Here is a 21,984-nt window from a genome sequence, read left to right on the forward strand (position 1 = left end):
AAAAGAAATTACCAAACAAAACAACAAGGGGGGCCTTGACATCCTGTCAGGGAGCCTAGATGTGGCAGCATCCCTGAATACAGAAATCTGAAACGGTAACCTACATGCTGCTGCTGATGAGTCATTTACATCAAATAATCCTTGTACTGCAATGTTGTTCATAATTTAGTTGAAGAAAATAGAATCAAGGCATGAAGCAATACTGGATTCAGAGACACAAATTGAGATGAACAACCATCACACTACCTACACCTACACCTTTTCTGTAAAACATCATTTGTGGGGTGGTGGCGCAGTGGATATGACACATGCCTTTGGTGTAGGAGACCTGTGTTCAATTACCACTGCAATACATCAACCAATGTGTCCCTGAGCAAGACACTTAACCCCTATAGTTGCTCCTGAGGTGTGCGACCTCTGACATAATAGCATTTGTAAGTCACTTTGGATAAAAGCGTCAGCTAAATGACATGTAATGTGAAGTGTCTCATGATGGTATTTTGTAGTTGCAGAGGTTATTTCAAACCTTTGGATTATTCCGGTTGCTGGTGCAATATGAAAGCTCATTTGGATACAAGAGCTCACATTGACACTTTTGTTTGGCTTCAATACAATGTCAATACAAGTCTAAGGTTTTCTAAGATCCCAGTTATCATCAAAATGAGATAACCTATAAATATATTTATGCATGACAGTGAAGTTTTATATGATTTAAAAGTAAAATTTCAAACAAATTTTGCTTGGATTTGTGATACATTTATGATAAAAGTCTCTTCCTAGGCTGATTCTCTATTTTCGCCTGGTATTATTGTTAGTATCTTTACAGTACTAAATACAGTACAAAAACCATATGGATAATTTAATTTACTTTGTTCAAATCATGACATCAGTCAGTCAACATACATACACTTGGGACACATGTCAACCATACAACATACAGAATATTGTATAGTGGAAATTACAAACAAAAATGAGACAAATGAATAAAATTACTAATATAATCTCAACAAGACACAACATACTGTGATGATGCACACTCACACACAATATGTAACTGAGTCTATTACACAAACAGGTAAATTCTCAGGCATTTTTGTCAGAGTAAGCTCAACTGAAAAACATGCTTTGTGAGATGATTCCGAAATACCATAAAAAAAGCTACAGGGACATTCACAGCCCAAAATACATTGAAATGCTGAAGTTCCAAAATCGCAGATATGATATGAAACATAAGGAAATACAAAAATACCCTATGCAATTAGATTTACACTGTTAATTTATATTGCAATTAAATATATGACATTTCCAAACAGTTTTCTTCCATATGACAATCTTGTTTCCATTTTATCTTTGCGTTTTATCATGAATTTATAAAATTATGTTGTTATTCATGCCAAGGACAAAGTAATAAGTAGCAGTTACATGGCCTTGAGGCCCAAGTGAAGTATCCAAAAACCACAGTCCAACAAATGCATAGTCATTGCCATAAAAATGAATACCAGAAACATTTGTTTTGGTACAACTGCATCTTTTGCGGGGTATTCTTTTTTTTACATTTTTTTTTAACCATGCAATTGTATTTTCTAATACAATGATAACAACTTATCTAAACACAGTTTGAAACCATCATTGTGTTATCCATTTTGATTGTACATCTACATCCTGTGAGAGTTCCAATTTCCACAGTGATGTCCAGCCAAACATAATTACATACAGTATGTACAAACACACAGAAAGACACAGAGAAAGGCAGACATTTTTAAAAAGATATGTCACAGAAATAAATATTTTTGTGATGTAATCCAAGTAAAAACTCTCATTCTGATCTTTGATTATCTTTATTAAATTTGTATCAGCTCCCACTGCGAGTACGTTCTTGGCACTTAGCCATCACCCTTTGAGATTTGCAGGAGATTCAGAGAAACTCATATTGCAAACTCCCTTGTACAACATGACTTTTCAGCAGCAACACTAATGTTACATAACAATGTTTACCATATATTGTTGTAGCCCTTCTCGCCCCATCTCATTCAACGTTTAAAAAAAGCACGTATGATAGTTGGTAGATGAAGCATTCAGAATGATAAAGTATTCGAGGTGTGCATGCTTGCAGCTGCATATACAATATGCATGTGTCTGCAATATTTAGTTCAGTGGGACATGAACACCCCCCCATATCAATGCACGTCATAGCTACCACCTGCATCTCTTTAGTCCCTTTTCATTTTGAGATGCAAAATGATGTATGAGAAAGCAACTAATGGGAAAAGTATCTATGGCAACAACAGCCTATTCACTTGCCTTCTTTGTAGTTTTCAGTTCAGGTGTAATAATTTGCAGGAGTAACAAATGCTCAAAAACCACATCAGTGGTACGTCAGTAGAGACTAGGTTTGTGGTTGTCATTAACAACATTTGCAGAATTAATTTTTTAAAAATCCACTTGAGGTGTCCAGTGTCCAAACACATCTCTTGATTCATTCCAATCTCTTCCTTTATATGAGAATGGGTGAAACAGCAAAGTTGTCCATCATCAGGAGACAAGTGCCAAGAAGGAGAGGCAGGTGAGGAAGAGAGAGGCAGAGAGAGATATAATAGAAGCTCCTCCACAGTCATTGGCATTCTCCTATAGGGACAAAACAGAAAGTGATTTCACTTTGTGTTCATGCCTTTTGATTTAAATTCAATGCAATCAGGCTTAACATGATAGCAGATATAGAAGCTAGGATTGATTACAACAACTCACACTAATACAATTTGGTGCATAGAACCAGCACAGTAAGACAATGAGACGAGGTTATGAAAAAAATAATGGGGTGGACCAATGAGAAGCTGACCTGGGGGTGGTAGGCGTGGCAGGACTCGGGGCGTCGGCGAATCTTCTGGGACCTCATCCTGTCACACTTCACTGAGGCATTATGTACAGCGGGGTCAAGGAGCAACAACAGGAGCAGCAGAGGTTTCTTTTGAGTCGTCATTCATATATCAATACACTGAAAATGACATATTTCACAAAAGTACCACAGCAGGTGCACACCAGCCTCAAAATTTGAGCGAGTGGGGCAGGCGTGGTGCAATGTGAAAATCAAAACACAATTTGCAATTATAGTGTTCACGGGTGGGAAGCTGCTAACAGATCCTCGACTTGTTGCAACATTAGCGACTCCTTGTTGGTCTGTCTACACCCTCTCCAGAGCAAAAGGGACTGCAATACAAATTAGTTTATTTTCAGAGAAAGTCAACAAGAGCAGCAAACTGAATGTATGTAAAGCAAACTCTAACAACATCTAATGTAGTATGTGTGTTAAGGTGAGATACTTTCTCGAGATGAACCGGCATCCATTAATATAAAAATATCAAAGGATATATTTCACTTCTTTGGGCTCCATGGTGAGGGGTGGGTACTGTCTGGAGCAGTCACAGTCTGCCTGCACCACCAACATCAACAGGTTGCTCTCGGGTATCTGTTGCACCACAAACATCCTGAAACACACACAAACATAAGCATAGAAAAAGAAAACCTCTCATGTATTGTATGACATTAATACTTTCTCAAGTAGGGGGCGCTGTGCCAGGGAAGATACAATTCCCACAATGACTGTTACGCTGATCAAAAATATATATATATCAAAAACTCTCAAATAATGTTTCATATAATCAATTATAGGGTAAGTTCTATGCAAACAATATGTTTACAGAATTACTTGACTGCATGGGTTGGTCGTACTGGGTAATAAACATTTTGAAATCTGAGCAGTGGTGCTGTAAGCAGTATTTGTGCTGATTTATATCTGTTTTGGCCTCATGAGGGCGTTCACACTCAACCTATGAACACACACACACACACACACACACACACACACACACACACACACACACACGCACACTAAGATGCTTTGCTTTCTCTCTTCTTCACCTCCTTGTGCCTCATACTGTTTTTTCATCTCTGTTTCTGTCACCCACTTTCCCCATCTCTTTTTTCCCATTTACCTCTCTTAATACTTTCTCTCTCTCTCTCTCTCTCTCTCTCTCTCTCTCTCAGTCTTTCTATAACCTCATGCACCCAGATCTATTTCTGTTCCTTTCCACTGATTTCCTTCTTTCTGATACTCACACTGCTCTCAGTATGCAGAGCAGAGCAAAGCCAAAAATGGATTTTTGAAGGACAATTTAATACGACTGGTCGAGGGCTTAGAGGGGACTGCGCTACAGATTTGTGTGTGCATAAGAGTGCATGAGTGTGTGCTTACTTCTGGCAGCGTCCACACTTAATAATGCTGTTGGTCTCTTTGACTGATGGCTCATAGACGAAGCTGGGGTACTCGGTGTCACACGGCTGCAGGATGTCCCCTCTTTTCTTATGAGCTGAGGCTAATCGAGAAATAGATATGGGTCATGTCTCAAGGTGGGAATTACAATAAGTGTGTGTATGAAAGTGTATGTGTGACTTTTTCTCGATGACTGACAGGCTTAGAGTCTGTGACAGGAGAATGCTGGGTGCGGTGCTATTTAAATGGTTCACACTTTAGCCATTTATTGCTCTTTCTACCATGACCAAAGGTACTCTAGCTCCCTGTGTATTCCAAACAAAATTGAATTTGGTTTCTGTGTACAGGTAAAATGATGGGTTTGAAACCAGAAAGAAGTGCCATAATGGCTTGTTGAAATTTTGATGTCTGGTTGTGAGCTATGTTTTCTGTCTGACTTCCTCAGAATTACATTAGTTTCAGTGTAACACTATGCTTAGGTGTTGTTTTGTAACACTTGCCAGTGGCACCTGTTCCCACTGAAAGCCACTCACATAATCAGAGACACCACATTTGATTTAGTATGAAGTATACTACAAAAACTACACCACACACAAAATGCAAAAAAAAGTAGTTTTACAGAACCCTGATGTTCCTAACACTTCAGGACAGATACTCACACAAGCTGAACTGTGGCTTGGCTGAATGGAGGGATGATGATGATGATGATGTGGAGTAGGAGGAAGAGTGGATGATTGACAGGTGGAGTAATGAGGAAGGTGAATGTGTGATCGATGGAAAGACAGAGACAGATGAGAGGCGAGTGGATCAGAGGACGTGATGTTGTTATTCCATAATGACTTTTAGACTGGTGATTAAGGTTGCACACAATTCACAGTAAACACTCCTGGTATTGAACTGACACAACATCCATGTGTGTCATTCAATGTGCATGGGTTAAAAGAGAGCCACTTTCGTGACATTTAAAACTCTGGCTTCAGGCTCAACATACTTCGCTAACGCACTAATCTCGCTTCGTGGTACACCCCTCTGCTCCGAAGGTTGTGATGATTTAAGGAATATACATGATTTATGCACATGGAAGGACATTTCATAGACATTTTTTCTTGTAGAGCTCACCGTCAGCGAAATGCTCCGTGTGCCAGAAGCCACAGATATTAAACTCCAGGAGAAACCTTGTGGAGAAGAGAGAAAAGGAGAGTGGACAGAAAGAGGGAGTCAATTAGGTGGCCATCATTATAGACCAAAGCAGCTTGCAAGCAGATTGCAATCAGCTTTCAAAAAACTGGGCAAGGACCCAAAGTTGTGTCATGGGAATATGAGAAAATGGGTCCTAAAATTATTCAGCACTAATTGGTAGCTGTTTTTTGGATGACTGGATAAGCCTTACCAAATCTCTACAATAAACAACAAAAATGTCCAGCACATAACTTCCAGTTAACTAGTGAATTGGCGTTTTTACTATTTGGCTTTATTAAGGGGTAAACAAATAAGACATGCTTAGGCTCAGGAAGAAGAGAAGATCGGTGGTTCCGGCCCCCTCGCAGTCTATATAATGAAGTGTCCTTGGGCACTTTGAGTGGTCGCTAACACTAAAAAAGTGCTATATAAATGAGTCCATTTACCCTAATAGGTCAGTTAGTGAGCTTCAGAGATGCTGGTAGGCTGATTTTGCTCGTTTGTGACAGAGCCAGACTAGCTGTTTCCCCCTGTTTGCATTCTTTGTGCTAAGCTAACTGACTGTTGGCGGTAGCTTCATATTTACCATACAGACATTAGAGTGGTATTGATCATCTTATCTAACTCTTGGCAAGAAAGCAAAATCATAGTTCCCAAAATGTCTAACTATTTCAATAATAATTTTGTATTGTCAACCAAGAAAAAAAAACCTTCCACTGCTTTTACACAACTTTTTGTTCTTATAGCAAACTTATTTCAGATATAGTGACATTCTGGTTGCCCCTAGCAACACTTACAGTAGGAAGTTGGAGAGGAACCACTTGAGGGCTGAAGCCAAACCATAGAACGGCTGAAGAGATAAACAGATTACAGTTACTGGAGAATTGATTAGACCATTAAGGTAATTATATTGCATACAGAGCGAGTACACTGTACATACACTAAGAAGTGGACGGGCGCTGCTGACAGAGTGCGAGTTCATCTTACACATGGCCTGGTAGTCGAACAAGGACACCCTGAGGAAACACACACACAAAAGCACATGGTGTTGCTCCTCAGGCAGTATTTCACTGACTTACATCGATTCCTTGACCCCCCTGCAGACTATTACACACAATGTAGTACAGCTGAGCCTAACCTTTGTAGAAACCCTGATCCCAAACTTAACTTAGAAAAGAATGAAACCAGAGAGCAAATCATCCCAGTGATAGAATTACCCTCTTTTTTAAACAGAGGGTTTTCCAAGTGTTTCGACTTGTTCTTGTTTTTCTACAATACATTATGTACTAGAAGACATAAACACACACATTTGCAGATGCATGAACATATAAGCGCAAATAGTGCACAGCCACTGAGCTTCATGCATGCTCAAAACCAGTTATGTAATATTCCGTGTGAAAGGAAACATGACAAAATCTTTTAGCTGTATAAAAATAGCACATCACTCATGAGATTTCAAACATAAAAGATGGGGAAAAACTAACAGGAAAGAAAATCTAGAGCAGTCACAGAAGCTGAAAGGGGAGCAAAAGGAATACTGCATGTACAAAGATTGGTGAATTAGCTAACCTTGGCACATAGAGAGTACAACACAGGGCAGAGCCTATACCATTATATAGCAATAAAAACAAAGCTTTCGAGTCTCTATAATGACAGTAAAGCACGCCCTCCATGCCATGGGTTTCACTTGCATAATGCATGGCTTAGGTGTATACAAACCAAAACAGAAAACATTTGCAAACCACCCTCTTGGTTAAGACAAGCCTCAACAGCAACCACTTCTGTTTGTGATACAGCATGAGGATGACATGTAATCAAATTCATGAGCCACATTTAAATGCATGCTGTCATGAGCATGAGACAGCGGGAGGCATAATACATGGCACTCAACATTGCAATGTTGGGCACTGCAGCTTCTTGCCTAATTGATTTAGAGAAGTTTACATAAAGTTTAAGATGCTTGAGCTCTTGCAGGCCCTGTCAGGAGGAGGTAACCCCCTGTCCTGTGCTAACAGAGAGACTGTCAAGACAGAGAAGTAACCAGACACAACTATACTGCCAACCAGTCAGGCAATGACAACCAGACATTACCTTTTAAACATGCCCATTCTGATTAGTGTTGTCATCACAGATCCGTCGATCTCGCCAAAAAATCTTCCCGCCTATTAGAAAAGAGAAAGGGCAAAAAACAGTGTGAAACCATCTGTGCGGCTGAACTTATTCATATCATGATAAACTGACAGAGGGAAAATCAACTCCCATCTTTCTACTTTCACCTCAATGTGAACTGTATGATCAATTATTCATCCAGCTGTGCTGTGCATTGGTTTAAAAGCAATGTATCCCATCACAGATGATTCTTTTGTAGTGACCTTACATCTAATCTCTTTAAAGGAATTTTTGGGAAATATGCTTATTTAGGTAGTTTTTTGCCAGCAGTTAAATGAGAGGATTGATATCACTTTTATGTCTGCACAGGGAATATAAAGCTACAGCCAGCAGCCAGTTAGCTTAGCTTAGCATAAAGACTGGGAACGGCGGGAAACAGCTAGCCTGGCCAAAGGTAACAAATATGCGTACTATCACTACAGGTACAAACAGTGAAGTGTAAAAACGGCACGCAGCAACTATCTAACTCTCGGCAAGTAAGTGAATAAGCATATTTTCCCAAATGTCAAACTATTCCTTAAACATAATTTCACTCAAACCTTAAAAACACATATGGGCATATTGTAGGAGCATTATTGTTTTAATCAATAATGCAATAGTTATGTATGTTGTGAATGTATTATGAACTTTCATCTTCTCAAATTAATTAAACTACTTTGTACAATCACACATCAGAGTAAGAAAGATTGTCATCACATCGGTTTGGTGCTGCTTTCTGCTCCAGAACTTTATGTAGATGTTTCAAAAACGGAATAAAAAGAGACAAGAGTACAAAAACTTGCAATGAACTATCACTGCTACAGTAAAGTTACAGCGCACGTTGCTGCTTTGCTTACGTTTTGTTGTGTTGCATAAATGAAGCTTCTGTAGTATTGTGCTACATATACAGTTGTTGTGATTCATGAGCACTCATTTTAATGCTTAAACTTATTATTGATGTTGTTGTTTGCCAAAGCGAACAGAGTTTGAGAACGGCAACATGCAGTGAACGGAAGATGAGGGACATCCGGCACGTGGCTCAGGATGTCAGGCAGTTATCCTGGATATGTACTGCCGTTGATCCAGACTAATAACTAACTAAGTTTTTTCTAAAAAAAAATATTTTTGGATATTTCAGGCGAAAAATTGACAGGCGTAAAAGCTCTCAAATAATTATCACACTTTATCACTGTGTGTGTGTGTGTGTGTGTGTGAGAACTCACATCACTGCGCCGTTTAGATATTATGACAAAGCCATTATTGTCAATCACGTAGCACGCGATATCCTAAGACGAGAAAAAGAGACAGAGAAAGCAAATACTCATGTGAGGAAAGATCTGTGTCAAACATCACTGACAAAGATAACAAGCTAAATAATTTATGTAATTCAAGTTATGAAGTGACTCAAAATTAAAGTTATATGAATCTATTTCTTAGTGGCTCCAAAAAGCAGGACAAGATAAAACATTTTTTTTTTTTTTTTTTTTAACTTTTTAGGGCTTGAATACCAAGACATAATATAAATCAATTCATGCTAGCTTGATTATTCATATTCACTTCATATCAGACAGAGAGAAAGATATACTCACAAAGCTGTCACACCGAAGAGGACAAACTCCATCAGTATTAGAGCACTGGAGGACAGACAGGGAGAAAAGAAAATATTTGATAGGAAGTGTTATATGTGTCATTATCTGATGAGTAGTGTGTTTAAAGAAGAGCAAGTTTGTGTATGTGAGGAAATGATTTAAACACATGGTCTTTCTGTCTTTTCTGTGGAAGTGTTATACTTGAACATGTGTCAATGTCGACAAGTGCGTGTGTATGTGTGAAAAAACGTGCAACTGTTGGTGAGAAGGTGTTAATTTCAGTGTGATGTGTCTACCTGTGATGGGCTTCTGAGTGTCTTGGTTGCTTGCTAGTGCAAGTTTAATTTCTGCATGTCTGTGACTGTGTCTGTGTGTGTGTGTGTGTGTGTGTGTGTGTGTGTGTGTGTGTGTGTGTGTGTGTGTGTGTGTGAGATCTTTTTTAACTAGAGTGTGAAGCTGACTGTTAAAAGATGTTTTGAAAAATGAGAAAAGGGGAACTTGTGCATACTTACATCTGTGTCATTTGGCTGAGAAGACACGGAAAAAGATAAAAAGAGAACATGAAGAAGAGAGAGAAACATTACTTCAGTTAATGATGTGTAAGCCAATGAACTGACTGGTCTGTCTCACTCTGTTGCTGTTAGATTGCTGTTGACAAAGGCATTCATCATCTCAGAGCATATGTTTCAGGAATAGACAAAAGACTGCAGATATAGTTTTTTTCATGAATGCAGATTTTTGCAATTTAAATACGGTTTTAACAGATGTTCAAGCAGACCTGGAGAAAAATGGAAGTAGGAAAATGTAGAAGTTGCAGTTAGGTGTTTGGTGCGTCTTACATAATAGGGTGTATTTACTATATGTCAGCCTTTGCAACTGGACAGTGGAAGTTCTCTATCAACACTGTAAATTTTGCCTTCTAACACTTTCCCTCATCAGTGAAAGGGTCATGGGTCAAAATGTCAATAGTTCTCCTCTTGACTTCATGGTCACATCTTATGTACACAGTGTGTGTACAATGTGTCTTTAGAATCATGGTCAGGCTATATAGAGCGTGTCGAAGTGTGAATGAGTCAATCTATCATCCTTTTCAATCCCATTACAGCGAAATGTCAGTCTTTCCCTTTGCTTCCCATCGCTGCCTCCTGAAATAAACTACAATTCAGTGCTTGGACTGACAGAAATCATGATCCTTCCCTGCATGCTGTTGGTACATAGCAGGGCTTGATTAGGGACAATTTCTGTAGGAAACTGTCGTCAGTTTCTGCTAATTACGCAAACAAATCAAGTCTAAAGGCCTGCGAGTAAAACCCATAGGTCACAATGTTTATTGGACTTAAGAAACAACATAATGAAGATTGTTTATTCCTGTAGCTTAGGCCAGAAGTGGAGCCACAAATGTAATCTGTCATGATGGGTGGCAGTGGGTAAAAAGACATGGTGTCCTTGAAATCAAAAAGGGTTAATTTGCTCTGCAAATTTACTGAACTGCCCATTAGATCATTATCATTTGTGTGAACAATTGCTATGTTGGACTCATGAAGTGTCCGATGTGGAAAAGGCTCATTCAAGGCTTCTCAGGGGAACATGAATGTGCATAGTAAATTTCATGGCAAAATGCCTGTTACATTATGATATTTACTTGAATTTCCCCTTGGGGATCAATAAAGTATCTATCTATATAATTCTACTGATGGTTGCTCTAGAGAAACCGTCACATAATCACAAAAACTAATGTTCTTATATCGCCAGATGGACTGATCGACTGTCTCAACCATTCTATGTCTCATGCAGCCTCTTCATTTCTAACATCAGAGCCAGAATTCTGAATCCAGCATGTAAGAGGCTGTTCCCCAGATCCTGTGTTGGTGTTGTGTCTAGTCTAGGGGTCTCCAGGGGGAGCCCTGAAACTCAATTGAACTGTTTCTCACTGTGACTGATGATCCCACTGTATGTCTCGCATACACACTTAAACTCAAAGTAAGCAACACACTGATAAAGCCTGATTATACAAATTGCATAAATATATTTTGAAGAAAGCTGCTCAATTTCTGAAGATATATTTTGCAACTATAAAATATTCTTGTTTGCAAAAGTCAAATTCTGTTTCTGTGATTGCACTAATTACACATATACTTTCATTTCATATCTTAAAAGTTGCAGTGCAGTGCTATTACACACAGAAACAGTATGTAAGTAACAAATATGGGGTTATAGAGAAAGGAAGATCAGCTGTGTCTTGCCCATGACATAAAGAGCATGTCAACATGTGAATGGCAAAGAATCTATCATCTTTGATTCTCATTACTATCACCTCACAGCCTCTCACTGCATCTCCACTCACTGTCAGACAAAGTGATAGATCCTTACACTGCAGGATTCACATTGCATATTTTAATGTGATGTATCTTTAGAAAGTCGTGTGTTTGCTGGGACAGTATACAAAGCGTGTGCTGTACAGAGATGTCAGAACATTTTCCTATTTACATTCTGAGCTTATGCTTTATTCTCACCCTCACTAATTTATAATTAATTAACTAATGACATTTTATTTTAAGGCACTCAACTTTATACTGTAGCTATAAGGTCAGATGGGATTTCCCTCACTTATGTAACTCTTCCCCCAAGATCTGAGAACTAAGTACAGAGTTCTTTGGAATGATCATTTCATCATTTCATTTCATCTCCTAATTTGATGTTATAAGTAATTAAAGCAAACCAATTATTAGTTAATTGTGAATTCAATATTTCTCTCAGAAACACCTAATTATGAGTAGTGTGATAATCAGGAAAAAAAATCAATATTTCCCAATGAATCACAAATCATTCCCAATTCATAAAGACAATAAATAAAATAAAATACTTGTAACACCTTTACTGCTAGACAATGCATAGGCAACATAGAAGAAGATCCAAAGACTAAATGTAATTAAGATTTTTTTCTTACAGCACTGCCTGTGTCTTAGCCCACTGGGCCAATATGACACCCTCTTTGGCAGAAGTCATTGTGACCTGTCACTGTACTTCCTCCTGAATACATGCATTTCATTCAGGATTTTACAGCAGGTACAGTATCTTCACCCCGAGGTAGCTTAACACTTAAAATAGACCACAGAAAGGATTTTCACACACGCATACAGTACACACCCATGCATGGATGGATACATATGAACATAAACAGACAGGACAAGCACATACTGTGAGTGCCTGCACACATAAACTCCCTTTGAAATAAAGATTCTTGACAGTAAATACATGACATGAAGATAAGATGATTATGTAAGCTATCCGATTTGCAAAAATTGTTGTCGATGTTCACATTTTTTGGCTAAGTCCTGGATCTTCACAATCCTACCTACGGCACCTTTAAGCTTTTATTTAAAAAAAAAAAAGGGTTAAATGCTGTAATTACCAACTAATGGAGCAGAAAAAGAAAATATCATTATACTTGACTCCTTGTCATAGAGTAATAAATGGTGTCAGAACGGCCTGGTGGTTTAAAGGGATATTCCTGAATATAGGAAGGAGGCCACGGGTTAAACCCCTAAAGCAGAAAGTGTTAGCCGCATATTCTATATAGCAGGATATTGAACAGCAGGAATTTGGTGTTTGGTTAATGCCTACAATGTACATGTGAAATTGTAATCAGGAACACACCAATTGAAAATGGTTGAAGTTGATGCTCAGACTATTTTAGACTTTTTTACTCACTTCTGGAAATACAACAGGAGTCATTATTAGGGGAGGATCATCAATATTCCTCTGTAACTGAAAAACAGCGTGATTGTGTTGTTTGTATTCCACAAGCATTTCTCATTATATCTGCTAAATACACCAGACATTTCTCATTAGTGCCAGTGTGGTGCTACACTTACATTGTTTTATAGTGGGCATTAAAAAAATAAAAACAAACAGCTATAAATCTAACGTGGAAAAAACTAAAGCAATAAGTGGTAGCTGGCATTCATGATTCATTATTTTGTTTTTCAGATGACGGCATCCAAATAAATGCCACTGTTTTAAAAGCTAACAGTTGTAAAGAGCTGACAACTATAGAAGTCAGCTCACAGTTTATAGAGTTTTTGTCAGTCACAAATCTCATTTTGCAATCAAAAGATCTAAAATATAAAGGATTCATTTAGTGAAATGTCCACGGGATGAAGATCTTTCGCCATACTTGTTAATGAACTATTGGAGAGAATCACAAAAATGAGCAAGAACCGTTATAGAGGAGAACACCTGCATCACACTGAGCCTGTATGTACTTACCTGTGCTGCAATGGCCCAGAATCTGGACTCCATCACATCCAGAGTCATCTGGACACCGATGGCTGCAGAGAGAGAGAGAGAGAGAGAGAGAGAGAGAGAGAGAGAGAGAGAGAGAGAGTTGAATTAAGTATAACAAATTAAACCTAAACATAAAAATTTGTTAAATGGATAAGTTGGAAGAGAGGATAACCAGGAGGAGGAGAAAGGTAAAGAGAAGCAGCAGAGGTGAGTGGAGGTAGTGGCAGATGTAGTGTGCACACAGTATATGGATAAAGGAAGGGAAACACCTCAATGCTTAGCAACTGAGACCAGGGCTTTGAATCCCAAAGTGCCTCTCTCTAGTAAAGGCAAATGTCCACTGCAAACACTAGTAGCACATGCTGATAGTGTCATGGCAAAGACATGGAGGCAGGAAGAAAACAATGTACACCACCTGTGGCTACGCAGCATGATCTTTCTAGTATTATCTTTTTTGTTGTTGCTGCACTCTCTACCTTTGTATCCATTCTCTGTTCTTGGAATTGCAAGGTTTGTATGTTTTCAAGATGCACTATTGATAGATTTTTATAACCTCTCTTGACGAGACAGTAATACAAGTTGTCATAAACATTACATTTACATAACTAGCTAAATAAATAAAAGTATATATTGCATGTGGAAACTCAAACGTGTGTTTCTATATCTATCATGGCATTTTTATACTATTTTCTGTCAGAAAAGAGATTATATGCATGCAGATAACATTATGCAAAGGCCTCCATGTCGCACACAGCTCATGCAACCAGTGGGCACTGAAAGCAACTAAATTGTTTCCCATTTTGACACATAATGACCTCCAAATTGTTTATAAGTTATTCGTTATTTTTTTTATTCCCTTTTAGGCAACATTTCTAATTTGACAAATTGTTTTTGCAGCTTTCAACCAATTCACACAGTATTCATGTGTGAAGTGGATTGAGTTTGTCCATTTGACGAAGTTAAAAGCTCTTGAAAAAGCTAATACAGGGACCTTTGTTTTTGTTCATGTTTTTTTTGGTCAAACTTCTATTTCCAAGGTCAAGAATATAATTTGATGATAAAGACCATGTAATGCAGTTGAAAACTGTAAAAAGATTCCTAATGCTACAATCACTTCTCTATGATATGAAGACTGTACAGCAGTACTGTAAGTAAGTAGTGTGATAACAGTTTTGGTATTGCAGTAGTAATAATACCAGTAGGACTAGTAGAAATATTTAAAGAGTATTAGTAACAGTATTGGTGGCCATATAGTACATCGCTGCTGTGATAATAACATCAGTTTAAGTAGTGATTCCTTTAAAAGTAATGGTAGTAGCAGCAATAGTAGAATGTAAATGAACGAGGAAACTTTAATTCCACCAGTTTAGAAGAAAGAAGATTAATGAGCCGATTAATGTCCCAGGGCGAGAGACTGTATCTCTCTCTCGGCTCTCAGGCTGGAGGAGTAGAAAAGGACCTGCTGCACAGATCAGCTCTGCCTTCAGTACTCAACTTACGAAAATCCTTTCACAGTAACTGGCCTTCTGAGCCTCAGTACTGCTGTGTGAACTGACTATTCTTAGACAGTGTGTGTGCGTCCAACCTCTGCCTACAACACAGCACTCTCAGTCACAAAACATTAAACCAAGAATTAGTGTGTTTGTACATGTTTCACATACGCACATAAACACACACAGCAGCAGAGTGATTGCTTGTGTCAGCTTAGGGCTGTACGTCCATCAGCATTTTAGTCAGCATGGTAATGCAAAAAGGAACTGTAATTGCATAAGTTCTCAGTGCACACATACTGTATACACCCACACACACACACACAACAAATATGCACACACTGCGAGGGAAGATATGACACTTCACATTAGCATCAAAAACTCAGCGTTTTTTCTCCGAGCGTGCTTTTTACAGCCACACAGGGGAAGCCTCTGTGGTGCTCACAACCCACAAAACATACATAAACACACATGCGTGCACACGCATATGCACATGCGCGCACACACACACACACACACACACACACACACACACACACACACACATCATCATGTACTATAATCAAACACAGAGCAGAATTATTATTGTAATGGAGTCAGGTGGCAAAAAGGCTTTATTATGAGGGAGATTAGTTTATTATGGGGTGTTCATTTTTAGGTCGAGTTGCAGGGGGGAAGAGGAAGGGTAAGGGACAGAGTAAGTGGGAGGAGAAAAGGAGGATAAAGGGCCAACCACTTGTTTTGTTAGTTGAAGTTAGATAGATTTAGTGTTTTTTCGTCAGACCACAGCCATACATCAAAGGACCTGAAGTATTTTTTTACCCCATTCTCATTCCCAAACTCCCTATTTATCTCCCGATATCAATCAGGATACGTAAAAACTCCCTCTCAAATCTCCCAATACCGAGTACTAATTCAATACCAGTGCCCTTTTCCCCCCCAAATTTAATATCTGTATACCTCACTGTGTGGAACTCAACGGATCATTTTTATTTAAGGTAACCTAAAATAGTAAACAAAAAATCACATTCAGCCTAAATCCAGCTCAGTGAACATCAAGACTGCAATAGTTTTTGTTACAATTATCGTTGTGAGGTAACGGAAATGTAAGAAAACCAATGGCTGCCTGGAGCAGTGGAGGAAATACACAAGAAATATAAAACTGTATTGACTGCCTTTCAAAATGGCCAGCACAAATGTAAAGTATACATTATTTGTAGCTAAAGAGCTAAAATTATATTCACTGGTAAATGGTTAAGGATTTTTACATAAGGATATTTCAACACAGCTTACTCAATTATGCTTGTAAAATGCTATTAGGTAATGAATTATGGATCACTGAGGGTAAGAATAAACCATGAGCTGTATGTATTCATGGGGATCAGTCTGGATATTATAAGGAAAAGGCTCTGACATGTTCTGCCTGAGGGTGTGTGTTTCAGTTTGTGAGTGTCTGTATGTGTGTTTGGTTTGTGTGTGTGTGTGTGTGTGTGTGTGTGTGTGTGTGTCGTGGATTCTGCCCAATCAATCTTTTGAAAATCAATCGTGAAGCGGAATCATGGCTGTAATCAGCCTGTAATCAGTCATGTACACAGAAAGCTTTGTTTAACTGAATCCGGAGTTGTTCATCTGTTCATATAGCTCATACGGCTCCAGGACGGCTGTTCAGAATTATCCAAAGTGTTAAAATCTAGTTACTTACGGTTATGGACAACCAGAGAACTGTGTTGGTTTCCAATATTGTGGATTCATGAATATGTGGAAATCCAGCAACATATTTTCACATGTGATCGGCCTTTTCGAAGAAGAAAAAATATTGCATGTAAGGATGCAAAATCAATGCCCTTTCATTTGTACCAATGTGACTTTCCACAGGGTATTCTACATGTGATCTGTGAAACTCTTGTTCAGGTTTTTAACACCTTCTCCCACACATCTCTTCTCCTCAATAGTGGTAGTGACCTTGAAGTCGTCTCCCTCCACCATAACCTCAGATAAAGTGTTGGAAGGCCATTATGGAGATCAGCAGTAATCTGCCTTCTTTCCCTCTCTGAGTTGGAGGCTGATAGGCCAAATCTAATTAAAACCACCACACTGATCCCTCTGTATGTGTGTGCCTATGTGTGTGTGTGTGTGTGTGTGTGTGTGTGTGAGAGAGTGCCTATTTTGTACACTCACAGTCTGAGTTGCAATTAGCGTGAGCTGCCAATCACAGTGGAGTGTGCTTTCAACAGGAAATGAATTAATGAGGAAATAAATACAAAAATGTAAGTAACCAAGAGCCGGAGTTAATTGGTTATTACACTAACGAGATAGAGGCATGAGAGACGGAGGGATACGAACTGTGAATGACGGGAGGAAATAATGTGAGAAAGAAAAGGGGTCATCAGACTACAGACTCATAGTCTTACTGCATTGTTGTCTCATAAATTAAAATCATACATGTAGCATTAGATATGTTTTTATGCCCCACTAGATCATCAAATTGCAGGTCAAATGTTGAAAATGATAAAATGTGCCTTTGAGGACCTGAAAATAATGTAAATAAAGTTTAACCTGCTATAATCTGTATATCCGATGCCTTTAAGTCTCTCTGGTGTTTATACAGGCTACTATTAATTTGCAATAGCAAATACATTTTGAAAGACAGATAATGCTGTCTGTCTGTTGCTTTGTACACCCACCATCCACCTCAACCACTCTTCTATGACTTTTCTACAAGAATGTAGCACTTGGTTGGGCCTGGAGAAAATGTTAACAGTGAACGTGTAGCTATGTTTAGGAACAAGGGCTGCATAGTCCTGCCACTAAAGTTATGTTATTGAACAGAGAGACAGAAAGAGACAGGGGAAGGTGACCAGTTTACTGGCCTTTTGCTAAATGAGGCAGTGAGAGTGTCAAGTGTCTGACAGACTGTGAAGAAAGAAAGAGATAAGGATGGTTGAAAAACAGGGAGAGAGGGAAGGTAATATATATATATATATATATATATATATATATATATATATATATATATATATATATATATATATATATATATATATCTATCTATCTATGGTTTTTAAGTTGTATTTTTTAATTGAAACAGAGCGTGGTGACTGTGCAGTTCTATAAATGGGCGCCTGCGTGTACTCACATTTTTGACATAGTTTAGCGTGTTTGGCTGTGTGTGTGTGTGTGTGTTGTGCCGAGGTGGCACAAGAGGTCAGCTTGTGTTAAATGACCAGAGAGCAGAACTGGTGTTGATGGTTCCCTTAGCAAGACCTTAAAGTCGAGGCTAAATATACTGTAACACACACACACACACACACACACACACACACACACACACACACACACACACACACACACACACACACACACACACACACACACACACACACAAACAGAGTCAATAAATTAAACTGGCACAACGGCTAAGTCTCTGGGCACAGAGGGGACACTGAAAATAAGGCCACTAGTGGTGAGGTCATTTCATTCTTTTCCTATTTCTTTTTCACACATGTACTCACACAAGCACACACACTGGGCAGCAGTATGCTTTATGGATGTGTGAAGCAGATAACCACTAAAGGGAAAAAGAGAGCAAAATAGGAAAGAGAGAGAGAAGAAGAAGAAGAGAGTCCAAGACAAAAGGACACACGCACATGCACACGCACACGCACACACACACACACACACACACACACACACACACACACACACACACACACACACACACACACACAATAGACCAAAAACAGAAAGAGTGTGGGCTGAAAGAAGCTAACATACAAACACAGAGAGAAAGGTCTGTAATAGAGCACAGACATGGTAATCAAAGGACGTAATGTTGATGTAATGGAGTCAGGTGGACCAGGTGGAGAGAGAATGATGGAGGGATTAAGTGGGACATGAGGGAGGACAGGAAAAAGAGAAGACAAAATGCAGAGTGATTGAAAGAGGGTGAGTGGATTTTTTATAATGTTGAGTTGGAAAACCTTTTTCATTTCAACCAAGCGTGGCTATCAATAATAGAGCGAGCAAGATCAAATGGTTGTGTGTGTGTGCATGAGGGCATGTGTTTCATTTGTGTGTCTTAGTGTGTGTGACTGTGTATAGAGACAACAAGAGGTGGGAGGTATGGAGTAGTGTACTATCACACCTTGGAGTACACTTCTACATCACTGCAGCAAAGTGAAAACCACTGGAGGTTGGCAAAACAAGATTTTCATGGGGTATTAAGTGACTTTCATTTCTGATAGTAACAGACACTTCAGTTTTATCTCCAAATTAAGTGTCATACATACTCTGACCATTGATTATTTTCTGACTGCTGGCATTTCTTGCCCCAATGATTGAATTGTGATCTTCAATGCAAACCTAACCCTTATTTTGTAGTTACATGCTGTGTGATTTTATAACAAGGGACACACACACACACACACACACACACACACACACACACACACACACACACACACACACACACACACACACACACACACACACAGTATTGCAAGTCAGTATCACAAACACACACATCAACACTGACAAAGACACTATCACACCAACATGCGGAGAGATGGGGGGAGGGATGGGAGAGAGATGGGGGATGACACGCAGCAAAGCGCAGCAGGTCAGATTCGAACCCTGTGCCGCTGCAGGACTCAGCCAACATGGGGCGAACACTCTTACTGGGTCCCAGTCCTCTCATTTTTACCAGATCTTTCTTCCCTCTCTTTCTTTCTATCTATCCTCTTTAATGACATCATCATTCTTTCTTCCCTCTCTTTCTTTCTATCTATCCTCTTTAATGACATCACCATTTGACCCTTTGGAAACTAAATCTCTCCCTCAATCTAATCTTAACCTCACAATCAATGTTTCCAAAGGTCTCGAAATCTGTCATCAATACGCCTCACATTGTAATCTGCATCTTGCTTCAGTTGTACTATAAGATTGCAGGAACACAAATATGCACTGTTCCTACTGCATTCCTTTAAAAAAAAAGAAAGGTTTTTGTCTAATAAATAGACTCATCTACAAAGTATTTGTAGTATTCGTCAAATAAAAAAATGTCTTTGCCAGACTAACTCCCAAGTGTTTCTTGTGTGATTGGTAAATACCTTTCATTCTTTCAAGTGGAAAACCATTGATCTCAGTACAGATACAAAGCGTGAACAATTATATTTTGATTCACTACATAGCAAAACATGCTTCTCACTTAGCGATTCATTTTGAAAGTTGAACAGGTAGTTGTCTTTTATTCTGGCTGGTTACTCTCACTATATGCTAACAGGCAATTACTGAGTGAAATCGTTAAGAAAGTGGTAATTCACTAAACTCTATACTGTCTGTCTGTCTGTCTGTCGCTCTCTCTCTCTCTCTATATATATATATATATAATAAAGTCTATATATTTAACATGAATCGTTAGTAGATACAAGTTTTTGTTCTCATACAGAAGAACTAGCCACTGTACACTGCTTCTTGTTATGTTGCCAATGGACTCTGGATAAGGGTATCCTTTATCTACCTAATATCTCCCATCGCACACACTTTTTCAAAACCCTGACACAAATGAATCTCACTCCACAAACACTTAACCGAGTAACCTTTCAACTCAAACACCAAAATTACTGTTTGTGTTTCCCAAAAACGGCAGTGTGATGTTAAAAAAGCAGCCTGAGGAGATCCTATGACTTCTGATGGGGAGTGTTCAATAAACTAATGTTGCCAGGCAACAAACACTGTTTCAGCCAGTAAAAGGAGTTAAGGAGTCAAATCATTGAAGTATGAACATACGCACGCAAGCACAGGCTTCCACACGTGCACAGGCAACTGATGCACCAGCACAAAGATAAAAAGATAAAAATGCACACTCCGAGAACCATTTAAACTGACATACTAACATGTATGGACATATACACAAAGAAACACTCTCAGGAAAGTACACACACAGACACAAACAAACACACAGACTTAAATGGATGTACATTCATCCACACACAAGTTAGGACATCCTACTGACCTTAACTCATTTAACTCATTTAACTATTACAACTGGTAAACAATTAAACCTGAACTCTGACCTTAAACTGAAGTATAGTTGTTTTTTGTGACAAATTCAAAGGGAAAGGCACAAGAACACAGACACACACACACCTCTGTGCTATAGCTCGCTAACCTCAGAGGAGTTGCCAGAGGCTGCACTGACATCACGTTACCAAAGCAACAGGCAGAGGCCTGGGATTGGACGAAAAGGATGATGACTCAACCTCTCTCCCTCCCTCGTCCTCCTCTTCTCTCTCACGATAATCTCTCTCTCTCTCTTGTTCTCTCTAGAAGTGTCTCTCACTTTCTCATGCGCAACTTTTTAAACGTCAAGGATGCAGAGACAGGGGCATGCACGGGCAGAGCCACATGATATTTTTCAATTAAAAGAATGGAAATGGTGCCACGTGTTGGCTTGGACCTACTAGCTTTGAATTATACACACAGGACATGCAATCACACAAACACACACAAACTGAATGAGGCTGCAAATTTCTGCTTAATAATCTGGCAAGCAGGTAACAAGTTCCCTGTGGTGTAGAAAGTACCAAACACTAACTATAAACATATACAGGAGAAATGAGGTTATATAGCTGTGTTAATGTTGTTGTTTTATTATTGTGAAAGCCACTGACACAGCTAAAAGGTGGACAGAGGATTCTGTCACCCCCGTTTAGCTGTCTCGAAGGTAACACAACAGAAGTGACAGAGTGTTAAATTGGTAGCCTGTTTCTTTAAAATGGAAATAAATGCTGTTGGCATTGGGTATATGTGTGTGTGGACCTTCTAAGTCAGCAGAGCCTACCTTAAGTTAACCTAGTTTCAAAGCCTTCTTAAGCAGCCCTGTTGGAGGCACGCTCACTAAATCATTCATAGTGGAGAGACAGTGAGAAACATGTTCCTGTGTGTGTGAAAGAGTGACTGCAAACTGCGATGCTCTTTCCTTTGTTCTTAATGTTTACATGGTAGCTTGTGGTCATAACAGGGC

General features: G+C 38.9%; 1 protein-coding gene across 1 annotated transcript in view; it reads right to left on the reverse strand.

The window, feature by feature from the left end:
• Positions 1-846: 846 nt before the first annotated feature.
• Positions 847-21,984, reverse strand: part of cacna2d4a (calcium channel, voltage-dependent, alpha 2/delta subunit 4a) — an 87,107-nt gene continuing 65,969 nt past the window's right edge. The window contains exons 28-40 of the mRNA XM_078242823.1: positions 13,453-13,514; positions 9,696-9,710; positions 9,184-9,228; positions 8,818-8,880; positions 7,538-7,608; positions 6,387-6,462; positions 6,244-6,296; positions 5,387-5,442; positions 4,927-4,947; positions 4,250-4,370; positions 3,367-3,482; positions 2,837-2,919; positions 847-2,625 (exon numbers count right to left, since the gene is read on the reverse strand). Coding sequence (XP_078098949.1) covers positions 2,533-2,625; positions 2,837-2,919; positions 3,367-3,482; positions 4,250-4,370; positions 4,927-4,947; positions 5,387-5,442; positions 6,244-6,296; positions 6,387-6,462; positions 7,538-7,608; positions 8,818-8,880; positions 9,184-9,228; positions 9,696-9,710; positions 13,453-13,514 — 875 coding nt within the window. The 3' untranslated portion in view covers positions 847-2,532. The remainder of the gene's footprint in view (positions 2,626-2,836; positions 2,920-3,366; positions 3,483-4,249; positions 4,371-4,926; positions 4,948-5,386; positions 5,443-6,243; positions 6,297-6,386; positions 6,463-7,537; positions 7,609-8,817; positions 8,881-9,183; positions 9,229-9,695; positions 9,711-13,452; positions 13,515-21,984) is intronic.

Source organism: Sander vitreus, chromosome 23 (assembly GCF_031162955.1).
Source record: "Sander vitreus isolate 19-12246 chromosome 23, sanVit1, whole genome shotgun sequence".
Taxonomy (NCBI): Eukaryota; Metazoa; Chordata; class Actinopteri; order Perciformes; family Percidae; genus Sander; species Sander vitreus.